The sequence below is a fragment of the Coregonus clupeaformis genome, chromosome 21 (genome assembly GCF_020615455.1).
Source record: "Coregonus clupeaformis isolate EN_2021a chromosome 21, ASM2061545v1, whole genome shotgun sequence".
Taxonomy (NCBI): Eukaryota; Metazoa; Chordata; class Actinopteri; order Salmoniformes; family Salmonidae; genus Coregonus; species Coregonus clupeaformis.
Window position 1 is genome coordinate 13,518,351 of NC_059212.1, and position 19,504 is coordinate 13,537,854.

The window sequence follows — 19,504 nt, forward strand, 5'->3', positions numbered from 1 at the left end:
TGCTGGTGCCTTTTTCATTCTACTTCAAGCACTGACTGTTGGTAATATCCGCCATTGCTTGATATGACATACACCAGACATTTTAGAGTGACAGCTAATGTACAGCTAGCTTCATTGTAGAAAAGATGACTACTGCACACTCCGTATTAACTGATGTGCAGCTAGCTTCATTGTAGAAAAGATGACTACTGCACACTCAGTATTAACTCATGTGCAGCTTCCGGAAGAAACCTGCAATACCTGGACACATCCTTCACACGATACAAATCCTCTCTATTGATAGACATCGGATTTCCTAAACCTCTTGCATTATTTCCTCATTTTGGCCCATTTAAATTACATAACCACAGAGGATTATGGATCATTCTCTGAGGAGGTGGTTTAATGAAAGCAGCTTCAGCCAGTCTCTTTGTAGATATTGAGATTTTCCACTGTTAGGGGGAATGAGTAATAAGGCTTTGCCTCACTTTATTGATTTAATAACGGAGAGGATTTTAGTTACGTAAACATGTGTATTTCAGTCAGGTGGGAGGGTGTGCGCGTGTGTGTCAGTATGTGTGTGTATGAAGATTTCTTTCTTTGAATGCACTTTACTCTAGGTAACATGTTTTCAAGGTTCACATACTCTGTGTGCTGTAGGTACATGTATGAGCATTAGCGTTTGCCATTATATTAAACACGTGTCTTCTCTTCACGTGTACTGAGTCATGCCACATACCGCATGACGGCCTGCATTGAACCCAGGTGATACTCATATTGTGATAAACAACCATGTCTTATTCACCGTGAGTGAACTGGATAGGCTACAGTAGTATGCTAACGCTAGTTATGCTAATAGTGGCACTGACAAAATGTCCACGTCGTTGCAAAATTCTTAGGTCGTAAACGATTGTCGGACCTCTTGGCTCGTTCAGTGTGACAGGGTCTTGGTCTGCCGATTTAAGTACCACTACGTGCGGTCGTAGGCTCCGACAAAGTTCTTGCGGTGTCCCAAATTTTGAGCCTTTATCGTGTAGTGTGGCTGGTGTTATGAGCCAATCCTGGTGACTGACCAATAGGAACACGGCCGGCAATAAGTATACACACAATAGGATGTTTATTGTGAATAGTCAGATTAATATAATAGTTTAAACGTCTACATGCTTTGCAAGAAGAACGATTTCCCTAATGTTGTTTACATGACATCTGAAATCAGTCTACCTGATGGGATTTTGATCAATGCACATCAAGTCGCCAATCAAAATAAACATTCTACCACAGCAATCATGTTACTTCTGGGAAGCCTGTTTGAATCTGAGTTCAGATATAAATAGTTTTCACATGCAAACTTTATATAAGATACTTTCAGTTTTTCCAAACTCACTTCACTCGCGGATAAGAGAGAGGCTTGTGCTGTGGGTGCTGGCAGATCAAATACATCGCTGCAGTTGATGTAGCCTTTGTAGGCTGACGTAGCCTTGCAAAACAATCGCAGAATGTGATATCAGAACTGAAGCAAATCGTACAATTTGGGCAGGTTGTTATCAAGATTTTTATTTGGTAACATCGCACAGTGTGACATGGATTATCGTAGAAGACTGAATCCGACGAACAGTATTTTCAGAAAGTATTCACACCCCTTGTCTTTTTCAAAATGTTCAAAACCCATAAAGTGGAATTACGTTTATCTTTTCTTTTTTAGTAAAAAATGAAAAGCTGAAATGTCTTGCGTCAGTAAGTATTCAACCCCTTTGTTATGGCAAGCCTAAATAAGTTAATTAGTTAAAATGTGCTTAACAAGTCACATAATAAGTTGCATGGACTCCGTGTGCAATAATTGTGTTTAACATGATTTTTGAATGACTACCTCATCTCAGTACCCCACACATACAAGTATCTGTAAGGTCCCTCATTCGAGCAGTGAATTTCAAACACAGATTCAACAAAAAAGACCACGGAGGTTTTCCAATGCCTCACAAAGAAGGGCACATATTGGTAGATGGGTACAAATAAAGAAATCTGACATTGAATATCCCTTTTTGAAAATTGTGAAATTATTAATGACACTTTGGGTGGTGTATCAATACACCCAGTCATTACATAGATACAGGCATCCTTCCCAAATCAGTTGCCGGAGAGGAAGGAAATCGCTCAGGGATTTCACCATGAGGCCAATGGTGACTTTAAAACAGTTACAGAGTTCAATGGCTGTGATAGGATAAAACTGAGGATGGATCAACAACATTGTAGTTACTCCACAATACTAACCTAAATGACAGAGTGAAAAGAAGGAAGCCTGTACAGAATAAAAAAATATTCCAAAACATGTAACAAGGCACTAAAGTAATACTGCAAAAAAAAATTGGCAAAGCTATTAACTTTTTGTCTGGAATAAAATCCAATACATAGTGGGTATGCTTGTAATCGTTAAGGACTGGGGAGTTTTTCAGGATAAAAAATAAACAGAATGGAGCTAACACAGACAAAATCCTAGAGGAAAACCTGGTTCAGGCTGCTTTCCACCAGACACTGGGAGATGAATTCACCTTTCAGCAGGACAATAACCTAAAACACAAGGCAAAATCTACACTGGAGTTGCTTACCAAGAAGACAGTGAATGTTCCTGAGTGGCCGAGGTACAGCTGCTTGAAAATCTATGGCAAGACTTTAAAATGGTTGTCTAGCAATGATTAACAACCAATTTGACAGAGCTTGAAGAATTTTGAAAATAATAATGGCCAAATATTGGACAATCCAGGTGTGGAAAGCTCTTAGAGACTTACCCAGAAAGACTCACAGCTGCAATCACTGCCAAGGTGATTCTAACGTATTGACTCAGGGGTGTGAATACTTATGTAAATTAGATATTTCTGTATTTCGTTTTCAATACATTTGAAAAAAATTCTACAAACATGTTTTCTCTTTGTCATTATGGGATGTTGTATGTAGATAGATGAGAAAAAACATATATTTAATTCATTTTGAATTCAGGCTGTAACACAACAAAATGTGGAATAAGTCAAGGGGTATGAATACTTTCTGAAGTGGTCAAAAGTTTTGAGAATGACACAAGTATTGGTCTTCACAAAGTTCGCTGCTTCAGTGTTATAAGATATTTTTGTCAGATGTTACTATGGTATACTGAAGTATAATTACAAGCATTCCATAAGTGTCAAAGGCTTTTATTGACAATTATATTAAGTTTATGCAAAGAGTCCAAATTTGCAGTGTTGACCTTTCTTTTTCAAGACCTCTGCGATCCGCCCTGGCATGCTGTCAATTAACTTCTGAGCCACATCCCATTCTTGCATAATTAATGCTTGGAGTTTGTCAGAATTTGTGGGTTTTTGTTTGTCCACCCGCCTCTTGAGGATCGACCACAAGTTCTCAATGGGATTAAGGTCTGGGGAGTTTCCTGGCCATGGACCCAAAATGTCGATGTTTTGTTCCCCAAGCCACTTTTGCCTTATGGCAAGGTGCTCCATCATGCTGGAAAAGGCATTGGTCATCACCAAACTGTTCTTGGATGGTTGGGAGAAGTTGCTCTCGGAGGATGTGTTGGTACCATTCTTTATTCATGGCTGTGTTCGTAGGCAAAATTGTGAGTGAGCCCACTCCCTTGGCTGAGAAGCAACCCCACACATGAATGGTCTCAGGATGCTTTACTGTTGGCATGACACAGGACTGATGGTAACGCTCACCTTGTCTTCTCCAGACAAGGTGTTTTCCGAATGCCCCAAACAATCGAAAGGGGATTCATCAGAGAAAATTACTTTACCCCAGTCCTCAGCAGTCCAATCCCTGTACCTTTTGCAGAATATCAGTCTGTCCCTGATGTTTTTCCTGGAGAGAAGTGGCTTCTTTGCTGCCCTTCTTGACACCAGGCCATCCTCCAAAAGTCTTCGCCTCAATGTGCGTGCAGATGCACTCACACCTGCCTGATGCCATTCCTGAGCAAGCTCTGCACTGGTGGTGCCCCGATCCCGCAGCTGAATCAACTTTAGGAGACGGTCCTGGCGCTTGCTGGACTTTCTTGGGTGCCCTGATGCCTTCTTCACAACAATTGAACCTCTCTCCTTGAAGTTCTTGATGATCCGATAAATGGTTGATTTAGGTGCAATCTTACTAGCAACAATATCCTTGCCTGTGAAGCCCTTTTTGTGCAAAGCAATGATGACGGCACGTGTTTCCTTGCAGGTAACCATGGTTAACAGAGGAAGAACAATGATTTCAAGCACCACCCTGACATCACTGACATGATGGCAGCTGGTCCTTTTGTGGCAGGGCTGAAATGCAGTGGAAATGGTTTTTGGGGGATTAAGTTCATTTTCATGGCAAAGAGGGACTTTGCAATTAATTGCAATTCATCTGATCACTCTTCATGACATTTTGGAGTATATGCAAATTGCCTTCATCAAAACTGAGGCAGCAGACTTTGTGAAAATTAGTATTTGTGTCATTCTCAAAACTTTTGACCACGACTGTACAGTGTTGGAAGGGCTTTAGCAAGCAAGCTAGCATTCTTTTACCTAAACCATAATTCAAAGAGAGGGACGTGGCTACGCTAGCCCAGCTTAAGGAAGCAGTAAATCTGCCTGTGACTCATGTTATCTGATCGTTTGGTGCCATTTATTTTGCTCAGCAGACCGGGCCAAGTTACTCTCTTAAGCTCCCCACCACCAGGCAGCATGACATACTGGCTGACTGACTGCATTGTGGGGCTGTACTGCAGAGACAGGAGCACTCACACAGACAGGCTAAGAAATAGTGTCACCTTGATTTGACAAGGTTTAGCCTTGATTACAGTTCAAATTAGACCTGGATGCAAATAGTATTTGTTTTCCTGTCAATACTTTTAAGACTTTAAACACTTGATTGGGCCTGCATGAGTGCCAGATGGGCAGGGTTTGCACTTTTGGGATGATTCCATTAGTTTCATTTCACCAGACAATCTCAATCAAGCGCAGTGAAAGTGTTTGAAAGAAAACGGATACTATTTTGAACCAAGCGCTGGCTAGAATGGTCTATTCTAGTCAGTGCTGGTCTGACCAGCATGGTCTAGCTCAGGGATGGGCAACTTTGATGGGGGTGGGGGCCACAAAAAATCTGAACTCATCATGAGGGGCTACAGTGACTTGCGGGTCTGCGTACCCACATCCATACCCACACATGCAGTCAGAGCCGGCCCTAAGCGGAATTTATTTTCTTCCAGGGGCGCAACTTTCACTGGGGACGGGGGGGGGGGGGACATTACCCCAACCCCCCCACCCCCACACACACACACACACACACACACATTCTGAAATTGCATATTTGTCCACACCAATTTTATCATTGCACTGTGATAAAAAAACGTGGTGCCGGTGTGCTTTAGGATCATGCAGACACCTCAGAGCGGTCTGGAAGGTTGTTTTCCGGTTTCAGCTGGGTGGATTTAGGACCACACGGACACCACAGATCGTGCTGACAGGCTGTGTGAAGGAAAAGCTCCTGAAAGGCTGGCGTATAGGACCAGCACGGGAGAGATGAACAGAGGCAGCTGCTGTCTGTGTTGTGCTTTTTCTCAGAGTTGTAAAAGCAAGCAGAGCAGAAACGGGCTACTCTTTAGTTGACTGATCTAGCTGACAAGGTAACTGCTGTTTGACAGAAAAATAAGTTTGTATTTACCCAATGGTGCACTAGTAGTAACATGTTACTTTAGCTAATGTTTCATCCCCTCTTGACTGAAGTGAACGAACTACTAGCAGCTAGTTAGCTAGCTAGTAGCTACCACAGCCAGTTCAGCTCTAGCACAAAGCGTCTGCTAAATGGCATATTATATTATATTATATATTATAGCTAGCCTTTAGCTATCTGTCAGGTAACAGTATCTAGCAGCTGTTGTGTGTATGGAAATGTAGACTTTGTTTTGTCCCGTTTCAAAATAAGTACATTTGATGATGTACCTAGCTAGAGCTAGCCAAAAGTTGGCTAGCTATTATTTTTGCTCAATCACACTAGACTGTATGCACTTTTTTTTTTTTTTGTCATTTGGCAGACGCTCTTATCCAGAGCGACTTACAGGAGCAATTAGGGTTAAGTGCCTTGCTCAAGGGCACATCGACAGATTTTTCACCTAGTCGGCTCGGGGATTAGAACCAGTGTCCTTTCAGTTACTGGCACAACGCTCTTAACCACTAAGCTACCTGTAAGTCGCTCTGGATAAGAGCGTCTGCTAAATGACTAAAATGTAAATGTAAAATGTAGACCTGAATCAAATGATGGAACCAGCTGGCAAACGATTGAAGATCAATATTCTGAAGTTGTTATTAGTCAGTATAGTAATGTAATGTTATTGGTCTGTCAGTTTCCCTAGCTTTTTTCCCCCTACTTTTCACACTGACATGGTATAAACAGCTCTACAGGCTTCACTGTCAAACGATGCTCATCGTGTCTTAGCAGGATCAGATGGTGACAGGTGTCCCAGCAGGGTCAGACAGCCAGGGAAGACCAGTCTATGGAGCTCAGGTGAATTTTGCAGTATATTATAACAATCAGTGAATGGATACAAAGTTCCATCTTGAGTTGATGGGTAGGCTACTGTCTGGGATCTGGGAATAATGGTCATTTAAATTATTGAACTATTGATTCTATTCATGGGTAATATAATGTAAAAATGTACACCAAGGTAATTCTTTGTCATGCCTCATCTGAGCAGGATCGGATGGTGACAGGGGCCTCATCAGGGTCAGGCAGCCAGGGAAGCCAGTCTGTGACGGTGCAGAGGTGAACTTTTGCCGATACAACACTTTATTATTTCTGTGCAGCAAACACTGGACAAGCAAGAAGCTTCAAAGATTGGAACTATTTTAAGGCAGTCAGACAAACCTCTAAAGTTGATTTCCAAACTGTATCAAGGGTTGATAGAGGCTTTTCCAGATGACACAAAACATGTAAAACAAAAATGTGAGGAAGACCTGGGAGACTATTGATGATGATGAATGGATACAGATATGTTAGAATGCTAAGTCATGTTCATATAATCTCAGACATAAATTACTGCAGTTTAAGGCCATCCATAGAATGTACTATATGCCAGTGAAACTGAATATCATGCACTCAGAAATGTTATTATTCTGCTGGAGGTGTAAGGCACAAAAGGGTAAATATTTGCATATGTTAGGGTCTTGTGAAGGATAGATGAATTCTGGCAAAGAATATGTCCTTTTATCTCAGCATGTCTACAGATTCTCCCTTTCCCTGTTTTTGTTTGCTTGGAAATGTTGATATTGGAGACTTATCAGAAGAAACTGTGTAACCTAGCATTTATAGCGGCTAAGAAATGCATTGCCATTAATTGGAAGGTTGGTTATCCTCCCACAGTGGATGGAAGAAATTTCAAGTTATGTACATTTACATTTACATTTACATTTACATTTTAGTCATTTAGCAGACGCTCTTATCCAGAGCGACTTACAGGAGCAATTAGGGTTAAGTGCCTTGCTCAAGGGCACATTAACGTCATTTAGCAGACGCTCTTAGCCAGAGCGACTCACAAATTGGTGCGTTCACCCTATAGCCAGTGGGATAACCACTTTACAATTTGGGGGGGGGGTTAGAAGGAATACTTTATCCTATCCCAGGTATTCCTTAAAGAGGTGGGGGTTTCAAATGTCTCCGGAAGGTGGTGAGTGACTCCGCTGTCCTGGCGTCGTGAGGGAGCTTGTTCCACCATTGGGGTGCCAGAGCAGCGAACAGTTTTGACTGGGCTGAGCGGGAGCTATGCTTCCGCAGAGGAAGGGAGCCAGCAGGCCAGAGGTGGATGAACGCAATGCCCTCGTTTGGGTGTAGGGACTGATCAGAGCCTGAAGGTACAGAGGTGCCGTTCCCCTCACTGCTCCATAGGCAAGCACCATGGTCTTGTAGCGGATGCGAGCTTCAACTGGGAAGCCAGTGGAGTGTGCGGAGGAGGGGGTGACGTGAGAGAACTTGGGAAGGTTGAACACCAGACGGGCTGCGGCATTCTGGATGAGTTGTAGGGGTTTAATGGCACAGGCAGGGAGGCCAGCCAGCAGCGAGTTGCAGTAGTCCAGACGGGAGATGACAAGTGCCTGGACCAGGACCTGCGCCGCTTCCTGTGTAAGGCAGGGTCGCACTCTCCGAATGTTGTAGAGCATGAACCTGCAGGAGCGGGTCACCGCCTTGATGTTGGCGGAGAACGACAGGGTGTTGTCCAGGGTCACGCCTAGGCTCTTCGCACTCTGGGAGGAGGACACAGCGGAGTTGTCAACCGTGATGGCGAGATCATGGAACGGGCAGTCCTTCCCCGGGAGGAAGAGCAGCTCCGTCTTGCCAGGGTTCAGCTTGAGGTGGTGATCCGTCATCCATACTGATATGTCTGCCAGACATGCAGAGATGCGATTCGCCACCTGGTTATCAGAAGGGGAAAGGAGAAGATTAGTTGTGTATCGTCAGCGTAGCAATGATAGGAAAGGCCATGTGAGGATATGACAGAGCCAAGTGACTTGGTGTATAGGGAGAAAAGGAGAGGGCCTAGAACCGAGCCCTGGGGACACCAGTGGTGAGAGCACGTGGTGCGGAGACAGCTTCCCGCCACGCCACTTGGTAGGAGCGACCGGTCAGGTAGGACGCAATCCAGGAGTGAGCCGCGCCGGAGATGCCCAGCTCGGAGAGGGTGGAGAGGAGGATCTGATGGTTCACAGTATCAAAGGCAGCAGACAGGTCTAGAAGGACAAGAGCAGAGGAGAGAGAGTTAGCTTTAGCAGTGCGGAGAGTCTCCGTGACACAGAGAAGAGCAGTCTCAGTTGAATGACCAGTCCTGAAACCTGATTGGTTTGGATCAAGAAGGTCATTCTGAGAGAGATAGCAAGAGAGTTGGCTAAAGACGCACGCTCAATAGTTTTGGAAAGAAAAGAAAGAAGGGATACTGGTCTGTAGTTGTTGACATCAGTGGGGTCGAGTGTTGGTTTTTTTGAGAAGGGGAGCAACTCTCGCTCTCTTGAAGACGGAAGGGACATGGCCAGCGGTCAAGGATGAGTTGATCAGCGAGGTGAGGTAGGGGAGAAGGTCACCGGAGATGGTCTGGAGAAGGGAGGAGGGGATGGGGTCAAGCGGGCAGGTTGTTGGGCGGCCTGCAGTCACAAGTCGCAGGATTTTATCTGGAGAGAGAGGGGAGAAAGAAGTCAAAGCATAGGGTAGGGCAGTGTGAGCAGGACCAGCAGTGTCATTAGACTTAACAAACGAGCATCGGATGTCGTCAACCTTCTTTTCAAAGTGGTTGACGAAGTCATCCACAGAGAGAGAGAGGGGGGATTCAGGAGGGAGGAAAATGTGGCAAAGAGCTTCCTAGGGTTAGAGGCAGATGCTTGGAATTTAGAGTGGTAGAAGGTGGCCTTAGCAGCAGAAACAGATGAAGAAAATGTAGAGAGGAGGGAGTGAAAAGATGCCAGGTCGGCAGGGAGTTTAGTTTTCTTCCATTTCCGCTCCGCTGCCCGGAGCTCTGTTCTGTGAGCTCGCAATGAGTCATCAAGCCACGGAGCTGGAGGGGAGGACCGAGCCGGCCGGGAGGATAGGGGACACAGAGAGTCAAAGGATGCAGAAAGGGAGGAGAGGAGGGTTGAGGAGGCAGAATCAGGAGATTGGAGGGAGAAGGATTGAGCAGAGGGAAGAGATGATAGGATGGAAGAGGAGAGAGTAGTGGGAGAGAGAGAGCGAAGGTTGCGGCGGCGCATTACCATCTGTGTAGGGGCAGAGTGAGTAGTGTGGGAGGAGAGTGAGAGAGAAAAGGAAACAAAGTAGTGGTCGGAGACATGGAGGGGAGTTGCAGTGAGATTAGTAGAGGAGCAGCATCTAGTGAAGATGAGGTCAAGCGTATTGCCTGCCTTGTGAGTAGGGGGGACGGTGAGAGGGTGAGGTCAAAAGAGGAGAGGAGTGGAAAGAAGGAGGCAGAGAGAAATGAGTCAAATGTGGACATAGGGAGGTTGAAATCCCCCAAAACTGTGAGGGGTGAGCCATCCTCAGGGAAGGAACTTATCAAGGCGTCAAGCTCATTGATGAACTCTCCAAGGGAACCTGGAGGGCGATAGATGACAAGGATATTAAGCTTAAATGGGCTATTGACTGTGACAGCATGGAATTCAAATGAGGAGATAGACAGATGGGTTAGGGGAAAAATTGAGAATGTCCACTTGGGAGAGATGAGGATTCCTGTACCACCACCCCTCTGACCAGATGCTCTCGGGGTATGCGAGAACACATGGTCAGACGAGGAGAGAGCAGTAGGAGTAGCAGTGTTTTCAGTGGTGATCCATGTTTCCGTCAGCGCCAGGAAGTCGAGGGACTGGAGGTTGGCATAGGCTGGGATGAAGTCAGCTTTGTTGGCAGCAGAACGGCAGTTCCAGAGGCTGCCTGCGACCTGGAACTCCACGTGGGTGGTGCGTGCAGGGACCACCAGGTTAGAGAGGCAGCAGCCACGCGGTGTGGTGCGTTTGTGTAGCCTGTGCAGAGAGGAGAGAACAGGGATAGGCAGAGGCATAGTTGACAGGCTGTAGCAAATGGCTACAAAAATGCAGAGGAGATCGGAATGAAATGGGCTAAGCATCTGGGAGCGGAGAGAGCAGGGCCTCCCTCACCAAAAACTTCTACCTCAGAAACTAAAATTGTTTCACTGAACCACCCGAACAAAAACTCTCCCAACTTCCGCTACATATACGTATCACTACATTTGTTTTATTACAAGATATATGTATTTATTAGGGATCCCCTTCAGCTACTCCTCCTGGGGTCCAAACACATTAAGGCACTTACATTACACATAAAACAAAAGATAAAACAGCACATCATATAACATTATTACACCACTACATCTCTACAATACAAAATGTATAATACCACCATACAACAATATTACAATGTACGTGTGTGTAGAGTGCGTGTGCTAGTGTTTATACAGTGCAACTTTCATAAGGTCTGGATGCCTTATATGGAATACTGTACGACAAAAGGAGTCTGTTTTGAAAACATGCCCACATCAGGGGAGATCCCTATTTAGGCAATCCCTAGCTGCTGGGCTGCTCGGTCCGGGCGTGCAGGTGGCTCGGGCTGGTTGGGCAGGCTGGCTGAAATTTGATATAGAGGATGTCTTTAATAAAGACAATCAAAAGTTAAGTCTTTATTTGTAAGAGTTGTTAATTTGTTAGGCTATTGGTTAAAGTTGCAACACAATATTGCTTATTGAATTATCATTGATCTAGTTCAGTCTTATTAATCAGTTAAACATATTTAATAATCTATTACCTAGCTTGATGACTGTGTGTCACGATCGTTGTAAGAACCGGACCAAGGCGCAGCGTGATAGACGTACATCTTTTAATGAGTACAAACAAAACGATACGTGACGTCTAAAGGTTAAACACCACAAACCTATACAGATCAAGATCCCACAATTAACTGTGCCAAACAGGCTGCCTAAGTATGGTTCCCAATCAGAGACAACGAGAATCAGCTGCCTCTGATTGGGAACCACCCTGGCCAACATAGATCCGCACGATCTAGAACATAAACCTAGAAAACTAAACATAGAAACTAACATCCTGGCTCAACATTAAAGAGTCCCCAGAGCCAGGGTGTGACACTGTGGGCATTTTTGCTTACTTTATGTTGCTCTAAATAGAGACTGCTAGAAGGGCCATGGGTCATATTAGATTGTGTAGAAATGCAGGATATGTGCTTTAGATGCCCCCCAAAATGGGAGGACCCCCAGACCCCGCCAAGTTATGTCCCCCCTACTTCTAAAATGAAAGATGTGCCCCAGATTTGTTTCATTTCCTGCAATTCTACACATTTTGCCATGGTTCAAAAAATGTAATGTTTTACAGCTAATTTCTTACAATTCTACACATTTTGCCCTGCCTTATGCCATGTTAATATGAAGTCTGAGTGAGAGTGACTAACAAAATCAATGGTGACCAGTTTATGTTGGTGTTGCTGGTCACCAGCAAAAACACAGCGAAGGCTGGTCACCAGCATTTTTTTCAGCAGGGTACATATAATATCAATAGAAATATGACTGTGAATTATACATTTTGTTCCAGTTAGAGGAAACTGCCCAATCACATCAGTCACGGGTGCTGTATCAATGTACCACATAAAACAGTGAAAGGAGATACCTATGGGTCAAAATGGACTGCTTCGAAGTACACACCATACTTTACCTACAAATGAGGACATACAAATGAAAACAAAAGCCACACTTCCCCCACATCATAGAATCTTCAATGAACTTCAAATGAAATTCAATGAGCCAACTCCTTTACTACAGATTATGAATTCCTTATCAGCTCCCATGTCATAATGTTGAGACCTCGTTTGTCACTCCAGCGGTAAACAACTGAGACACAAATGTCCCTCTGCCTCTGAGTAATTGTTGTTTACCAGGCCTATATGGCCCCCTTCTCCAACAAAACACATTAGCGCCAACTTGTGGAAGTCACCGGGGGTTAGCATAATCTAATCAATCACTACCTTGTTGTTTGAGCGTCGTGAGCCACTTTGGCACTCAGTTGGTATTTGATTCCCTTGTTTGCGACGAAGAAGGATTAAGTATGTAGTTCATCAAAGGGCGATCGGTTAGAGGATAGGACAGCTCTATCCACTCTCTCTTTCTCTCTCTGTCACTCTCACTCCCTCTCACTCTCTCCCGCTCTCTTGCTTGGCACCGTATCTTGCTTTTCTGATTCAACACAAGGCCTTCATCCACCTTCCACCCCTCCCTCCTTCCCTCCTCCCTTCATTATTCTCCACTCTGCCACTCAGTATGGAGGGCTTTGATTTTGCTCGAGGATAAGAATTGAAAAGGTCGTGCGTGTCTGTATCTCAACCTCTTCTGTCTCTTTCTCTCTCCCCATGTGTCACCCACTCCTTCCTCATCTCTCTTTCCCTTTGTCTTTCTCTTCTTGCTATTGGGCGGTTCTCATTTTGGAATCGGTAAATCTCTGTGTCATGCTGCACTCTTAGGACCTCATTCATTTCTCTATTGCTCTTGCTCTGTATCACCCTTTCTCCACTCAAATCCACTCATCTAATTTCCCTTTTGTCTTGCTCGCTCTCTTATTTACTCATTTTGTTGTTTTGAGAAAGCACTTTTTTTTTTTACATCTCCCTTACAATCCTTCTCCCTGTCAATCACCCTCCTCTCTGTATCCCCCCCTCACCTCTTTATTGTATTAGTAAATATATCAGTGCCATACTGTGCTCTCTGAGTACTTAGGCTACCTTGTTTTGCAGCTACAACACCCAGGGCCCGGGTCAGCATTTCTCCAGAGGGCAGTTGGCGGATACGTCAGGCCCCACCACTGAACCTGCCTCCCCTGGGCACCAGCTGCTTCTCTCACCACCTAGCGACCTTCACACGTTCAGGCCAGAGGCACACCAACACACACTGCCTCTTAAGTGAATGTGACTTGGTGATGGGCCCTGTTAGGGTTTGCAAAATGGCGGCCTTTCCTTCCTGATGACTGGTTTTGAACAGATTTTTATTTCAAAGGAAAAGCATAGATCAGGGCTTCCGGTGCATAACTTTCACAGATCCAATCAGTGATTACTTGAAGGAAGGGAGGGAGGGAGGGAATCAAACAGGACCATGGTCTGTGGTTTAGAGAGAGATGACTGAGCACCATCATCCACGATGTCTACACAGCATTGATCATCTGGCATAGTGGTTAAAACGTATACGTCTGATTTATGCTCAGCTGCTTTGACCAAACGCTTAGAACATTGCTTACTGAAATTGGCATCTAATCTAAGTTCACTGTGAGTTTTTTTTTCTTCAGTTTAGTCTAATCTTACAGCACCGTAGTTACTTTGTTGGCTGTGCGGTAGATTTGTTAGAAGTCTGATTTAAACACCATCTGTAGATGTATTGTGACGGATGCCTACACCAAAAGAGTGCCTCATATCACTGAACAAATCCTCTTTTGGCTTTTTCTTCAAAATAGCTAGAATTGAACAGCCCCTAGATGCTTCTCCTGGTAGCTTTTTACCACCATGAAAGAAAGGATTTTATTTGAATATATTAAAATACATGATACCGTTTCAATTATGTATAGTACATGTATACCATCATACTGTTAATCATCTCCAATGCTTATTTTGCCTTTGAAAACCACCGCAAAAAACCTGTCAGACAGCGCATTACATTAAAACCCGAGACCTTGCTAAACCAGCCCTCAGCTCGACTACGACAAGCTAATTAAAGGTGGCGACACTATTAACATCTAACACACTCCAAAACAAGACCAAATCAAATTCCCACCAGATTTTTTTTCTTCGTTGATTTGATTCGGGGGCGACTGTGGAAAAACGGCTTAAATCCAGCCGGCTGTATGTAAGCAAGGATGTATAATTAATGACAGCAGGGCTTGATACTAAACACTGAGTAATCTGGATCAAACGGCGCCCATGCCATGGAGGAGACCGTGAGCTGGGGGGGGGGAACCAGGGTTCTCTTTTACACTGCGGCCAACTGTACATTTGCTGTATTAAATGTTCATGTCATGTCTCTAGGGTTGAGGCTAGAAAACAAAATCCATTGGCTGAGTGGTTGTGCTTCTTTTTAGGATGTGTGTCAGTAGGATGTTGTTTTGTTTATATACAGTAGGTCCATGGAGATACTATGGCTGAATTTTAGTTAGACCCCTCGTCCCTTCCATACACCCTAGGCATTCCTGTAGTTCTGAGTGGATTGGATAGAATTCCATATCGACACCTAGCCTCTTCACCCTAGACCTAGGATTTGGTAGATATAAGCATCATGGAAATAGCTTCATCATTGTGTTTAACAGGTACAAGGGGATATTAGGGCTTGCTTACTCTCCTGATACACAAATCTGGTAATATGGTGATAAGCAATGTAACGGAAACTCGGTGGACAAATTACTTAAACCTGCTCAGTCGTCTCAGGTCTGCGAAGTGGAGTGAGTGAGGGCAGCAGGGGAGGGTGCAATGTGTTGGAATGGAATGCAGCCTAACAAGTCATCTCTGCATTCCCTCCCGTCCTCCCTCCCCTCCAGGCAAACAGACGTGCCCTATGGAGAAGTTTGACTGCGGCGGCTCTACCAACAAGTGTGTCTCGTTGTCATGGCGATGCGACGGCGAGCGGGACTGCGAGAACGGGTCGGACGAGGAGGACTGTGCCACCGGTGAGTGTAGTGGACAGCTGTCAATCAAAGGCCATAGAAACGACTTATTGGCAGAGACAGGTGTCCTTACGCTAAGGATGGGCAGTAGTCCAGCCCACTGCCAAAGTGCCTGACTGAATTTTTTCTGGAAAACTATGGTGAAAAAAGAAAAACAACTAGCTTTTATAAGGTGTTCTGCTCAGTGGTCAACATTGCTGTGCATTTTTCATCTCAATTACTTTTAACCATTTAAACGCTAAGCTGCAGTGTTTCCGCTGCAGTCATTTAGCTGTGGCGCTGCGCCATGGCAAAATCATTGGCACCACTCCCCAATAATATGGAACATGAAAAAATATTTCTGGCGAGGCGCACTTTGAATATGCTAGAACAGTCCACATTTACTTTTCCTCTGCAAACAAAACAAGTAATGGATAGAAAACTGAAAACCCCATAGTAGAATAGTTTATCTATTTACCGAGTCGGCTTGTTGTTGTGTGTTCTATGCGAGATAAATATTCCTCTCGAGGCGTATTGAAGTTACGCGTGCCATAGGGAGGGAAACATGCATTCTGACAAGCAGTCAATGCACAACAATTCTTGCAATTGCGGGGAAAACAGCAGTTTTAATGGTCTTTGTTAAAAAGAGGGAGATCCCAGCTTTCCATTCCTACTGTATTTATTTCTCAACTCCAAAATATGCACGAACTGCACCATTTTAAACTCTACATTTTTAGCAGCAGCATGGTTAAGTGCGTTACTGCTCAGCAATTCGTAAGTGAAGAGTCTGGCTAAATGTAACATGCTTCAATTGTAGGGTAACTTGGGGGTAAAAAGCCACCCTACCTCAAAAATAATTTTTGGGGAGTGAGTTCAAAAATGTTGATGAGACAGATGACATTTTTTGTTGAGCAAGATTAAGGGAAACAGAGAAAGTTTTGGGGGGGCAAAATTTTGACATGAAGTTGTTTCTATGAGAAGTACAGGCAGTGGTGTGTTACCCCGGGAAGTAGGTTACCCCAAGCTACCCTAACTGGTAGGTCTACATTATATTCACTGTGTATATGCAAGTTTATTGGGACATAAAATTCATCAATAGGATGCAAACTACAATAGTTAAAAGATCACATTTGGGATCTGGCTGATGATTAGCCCAATAGGTTAAATGCAGATAGGCAACCCCATGCTTCAGCCTATTTATTTATAGCCACCATGCTGCATTAATTGGGCTACAGGTGTTAATGATTATTGCTAATAGCATACCTGATAATATGGTCCAAAATGTTAAAATAATTTAAAGATGCAACGCAGTTTTTTTTTGCATTGTATTTCTGAAAATGTCACTGACATTGACTGACCAGGTGAAAGCTATAGCTATGATCCCTTATTATTATTATTATTTTTAACTCCCCTAACCCGGATAGCACTGGGCCAATTGTGCGCCGCCCTATGGGACTCCCGGTCACGGCCGGTTGTGACACAGCCTGGGATCGAACCCGGGTCTGTAGTGCCTTAGACCGCTGCGCCAGTCGGTAGGCCCGCTATGATCCCTTATTGATGTCACTTGTTAAATCCGCTTCAGTCAGTGTAGATGAAGGGGAGGAGACAGTTAAAGGCGGATTTTTAAATTTGAGACAATTGAGACATGGATTGTGTATGTGTGCTCTTTCCATGACATAGACTAACTAGGTAAACGGGTATGGTAGTAGGTGCCAGGCTCACGGGTTTGAATGTGTCAAGAACTGCAATTCTGCTGGGTTTTTCACGCTCAATAGTTTCTTGTGTGTATCAAGAATGGTCCACCATCCAAAAGACATTCAGCCAACTTGACACAACTGTGGGAAGCATTGGAGTCATCATGGGCCAACATCCCTGTGGAACACTTTCGACACCTTGTAGAGTCCATGCCCCAACGAATTGAGGCTGTTTGTTACCTTTTTTGGGGGAGGTTTTCTGGCTCTCACAGACCTGTAACTTCTTCTTTAAGAGGCTCCTCTGTCCTCCACTCGTTACCTGTATTAATGGCACCTGTTTGAACTTGTTATCAGTATAAAAGACACCTGTCCACAACCTCAAACAGTCACACTCCAAACTCCACTATGGCCAAGACCAAAGAGTTGTCAAAGGACACCAGAAACAAAATTGTAGACCTGCACCAGGCTGGGAAGACTGAATCTTCAATAGGTAAGCAGCTTGGTTTGAAGAAATCAACTGTGGGAGCAATTATTAGGAAATGGAAGACATATAAGAACACTGATAATCTCCCTCGATCTGGGGCTCCACGCAAGATCTCACCCCATGGGGTCAAAATGATCACAAGAACGGTGAGCAAAAATCCCAGAACCACACGGGGGGACCTAGTGAATGACCTGCAGAGAGCTGGGACCAAAGTAACAAAGCCTACCATCAGTAACACACTACGCCGCCAGGGACTCAAATCCTGCAGTGCCAGACGTGTCCCCCTGCTTAAGCCAGTACATGTCCAGGCCCGTCTGAAGTTTGCTAGAGTGCATTTGGATGATCCAGAAGAGGAGAATGTAATATGGTCAGATGAAACCAAAATATAACTTTTTGGTAAAAACTCAACTCGTCGTGTTTGGAGGACAAAGAATGCTGAGTTGCATCCAAAGAACACCATACCTACTGTGAAGCATGGGGGTGGAAACATAATGCTTTGGGGCTGTTTTTCTGCAAAGGGACCAGGACGACTGATCTGTGTAAAGGAAAGAATGAATGGGGCCATGTATCGTGAGATTTTGAGTGAAAACCTCCTTCCATCAGCAAGGGCATTGAAGATGAAACGTGGCTGGGTCTTTCAGCATGACAATGAAGGAGTGGCTTCGTAAGAAGCATTTCAAGGTCCTGGAGTGGCCTAGCCAGTCTCCAGATCTCAACCCCATAGAAAATCTTTGGAGGGAGTTGAAAGTCCGTGTTGCCCAGCGACAGCCCCAAAACATCACTGCTCTAGAGGAGATCTGCATGGAGGAATGGGCCAAAATACCAGCAACAGTGTGTGAAAACCTTGTGAAGACTTACAGAAAACGTTTGACCTGTGTCATTGCCAACAAAGGGTATATAACAAAGTATTGAGAAACTTTTGTTATTGACCAAATACTTATTTTCCACCATAATTTGCAAATAAATTCATTAAAAATCCTACAATGTGATTTTCAGGATTTTTTTTTCTCATTTTGTCTGTCATAGTTGACGTGTACCTATGATGAAAATTACAGGCCACTCTCATCTTTTTAAATGGGAGAACTTGCACAATTGGTGGCTGACTAAATACTTTTTTCCGCACTGGATCTGGCGTTAATAGTGGAATGATAGTGTTTCACAGTATTACTTACCCGCCAGTGTTGTGATTGGCTGTGATATTCTCGTATTGATTTCTCGGTTGGCTGTTCTGACTTTGTGGCTGTGTTATCTAGTGGAAATTGCTAATTTCCTGGTTGCTAATATTCAACTTTTTGCTCAATTTCAGTTTGTGACAAAACAAGCACTGAATAGTGTAGGGAATTACCAGCTTCAAACAGCTGTAAAAATGATATTTTTTGTTATTGAAAAGATGCAGTGCCTTCAGAAAGTATTCACAGTCTTTGACTTTTTCCACATGTAAAATGGTATTAAAATGGATTTAATTGTCATTTTATACAGTATACACAAAATACTCTGTAATGTCAAAGAATATTGTACCATATTTGCCCATTATGCTTGGCTGTTGATCATTGCTAGACAACCATTTTCAAGTCTTGCCATAGATTTTCAAGCAGATTTAAGTCAAAACTGTAACTCGGTCACTCAGGAACATTCACTGTCTTCTTGGTAAGCAACTCCAGTGTATATTTGGCCTTAAGTTATAGTTTATTGTCCTGTGTCTGGTGGAAAGCAGACTGAACCAGGTTTTCCTCTAGGATTTTGCCTGTGCTTAGCTCCATTCTGTTTATTTTTTATCCTGAAAAACTCCCCAGTCCTTAACGATTACAATCATACTCATAACGTGATGCAGACACTACTATGCTTGAAAATATGGGGAGTGGTACTCAGTAATGTATTGTATTGGATTTGCCCCAAACATAATACTTTGTTTGTATTAAGGACAAAAAGTGAATAGCTTTGCCAAAAAAATAATCTGTATTACTTTAGTGCCTTGTTGTAAACAGGATGCATGTTTTGGAATATTTTTATTCTGTACAGGCTTCCTTCTTTTCACTCTGTCAATTAGGTTATTATTGTGGAGTAACTACAATGTTGTTGATCCAACCTCAGTTTTCTCCTATCACAGCCATTAATCTCTGTAACTGTTTTAAAGTCACGATTGGCCTCATGGTGAAATCCCTGAGCGTTTTCCT

At 43.8% G+C, this 19,504-nt stretch overlaps 1 protein-coding gene across 1 annotated transcript in view; it reads left to right on the top strand.

Moving 5' to 3' along the window:
• Nucleotides 1-19,504, top strand: part of LOC121534948 (low-density lipoprotein receptor-related protein 8) — a 210,083-nt gene that overhangs the window by 118,307 nt on the left and 72,272 nt on the right. The window contains exon 4 of the mRNA XM_041841581.2: nt 15,048-15,176. Within this exon, the coding sequence (XP_041697515.1) occupies nt 15,048-15,176 (129 nt within the window). The remainder of the gene's footprint in view (nt 1-15,047; nt 15,177-19,504) is intronic.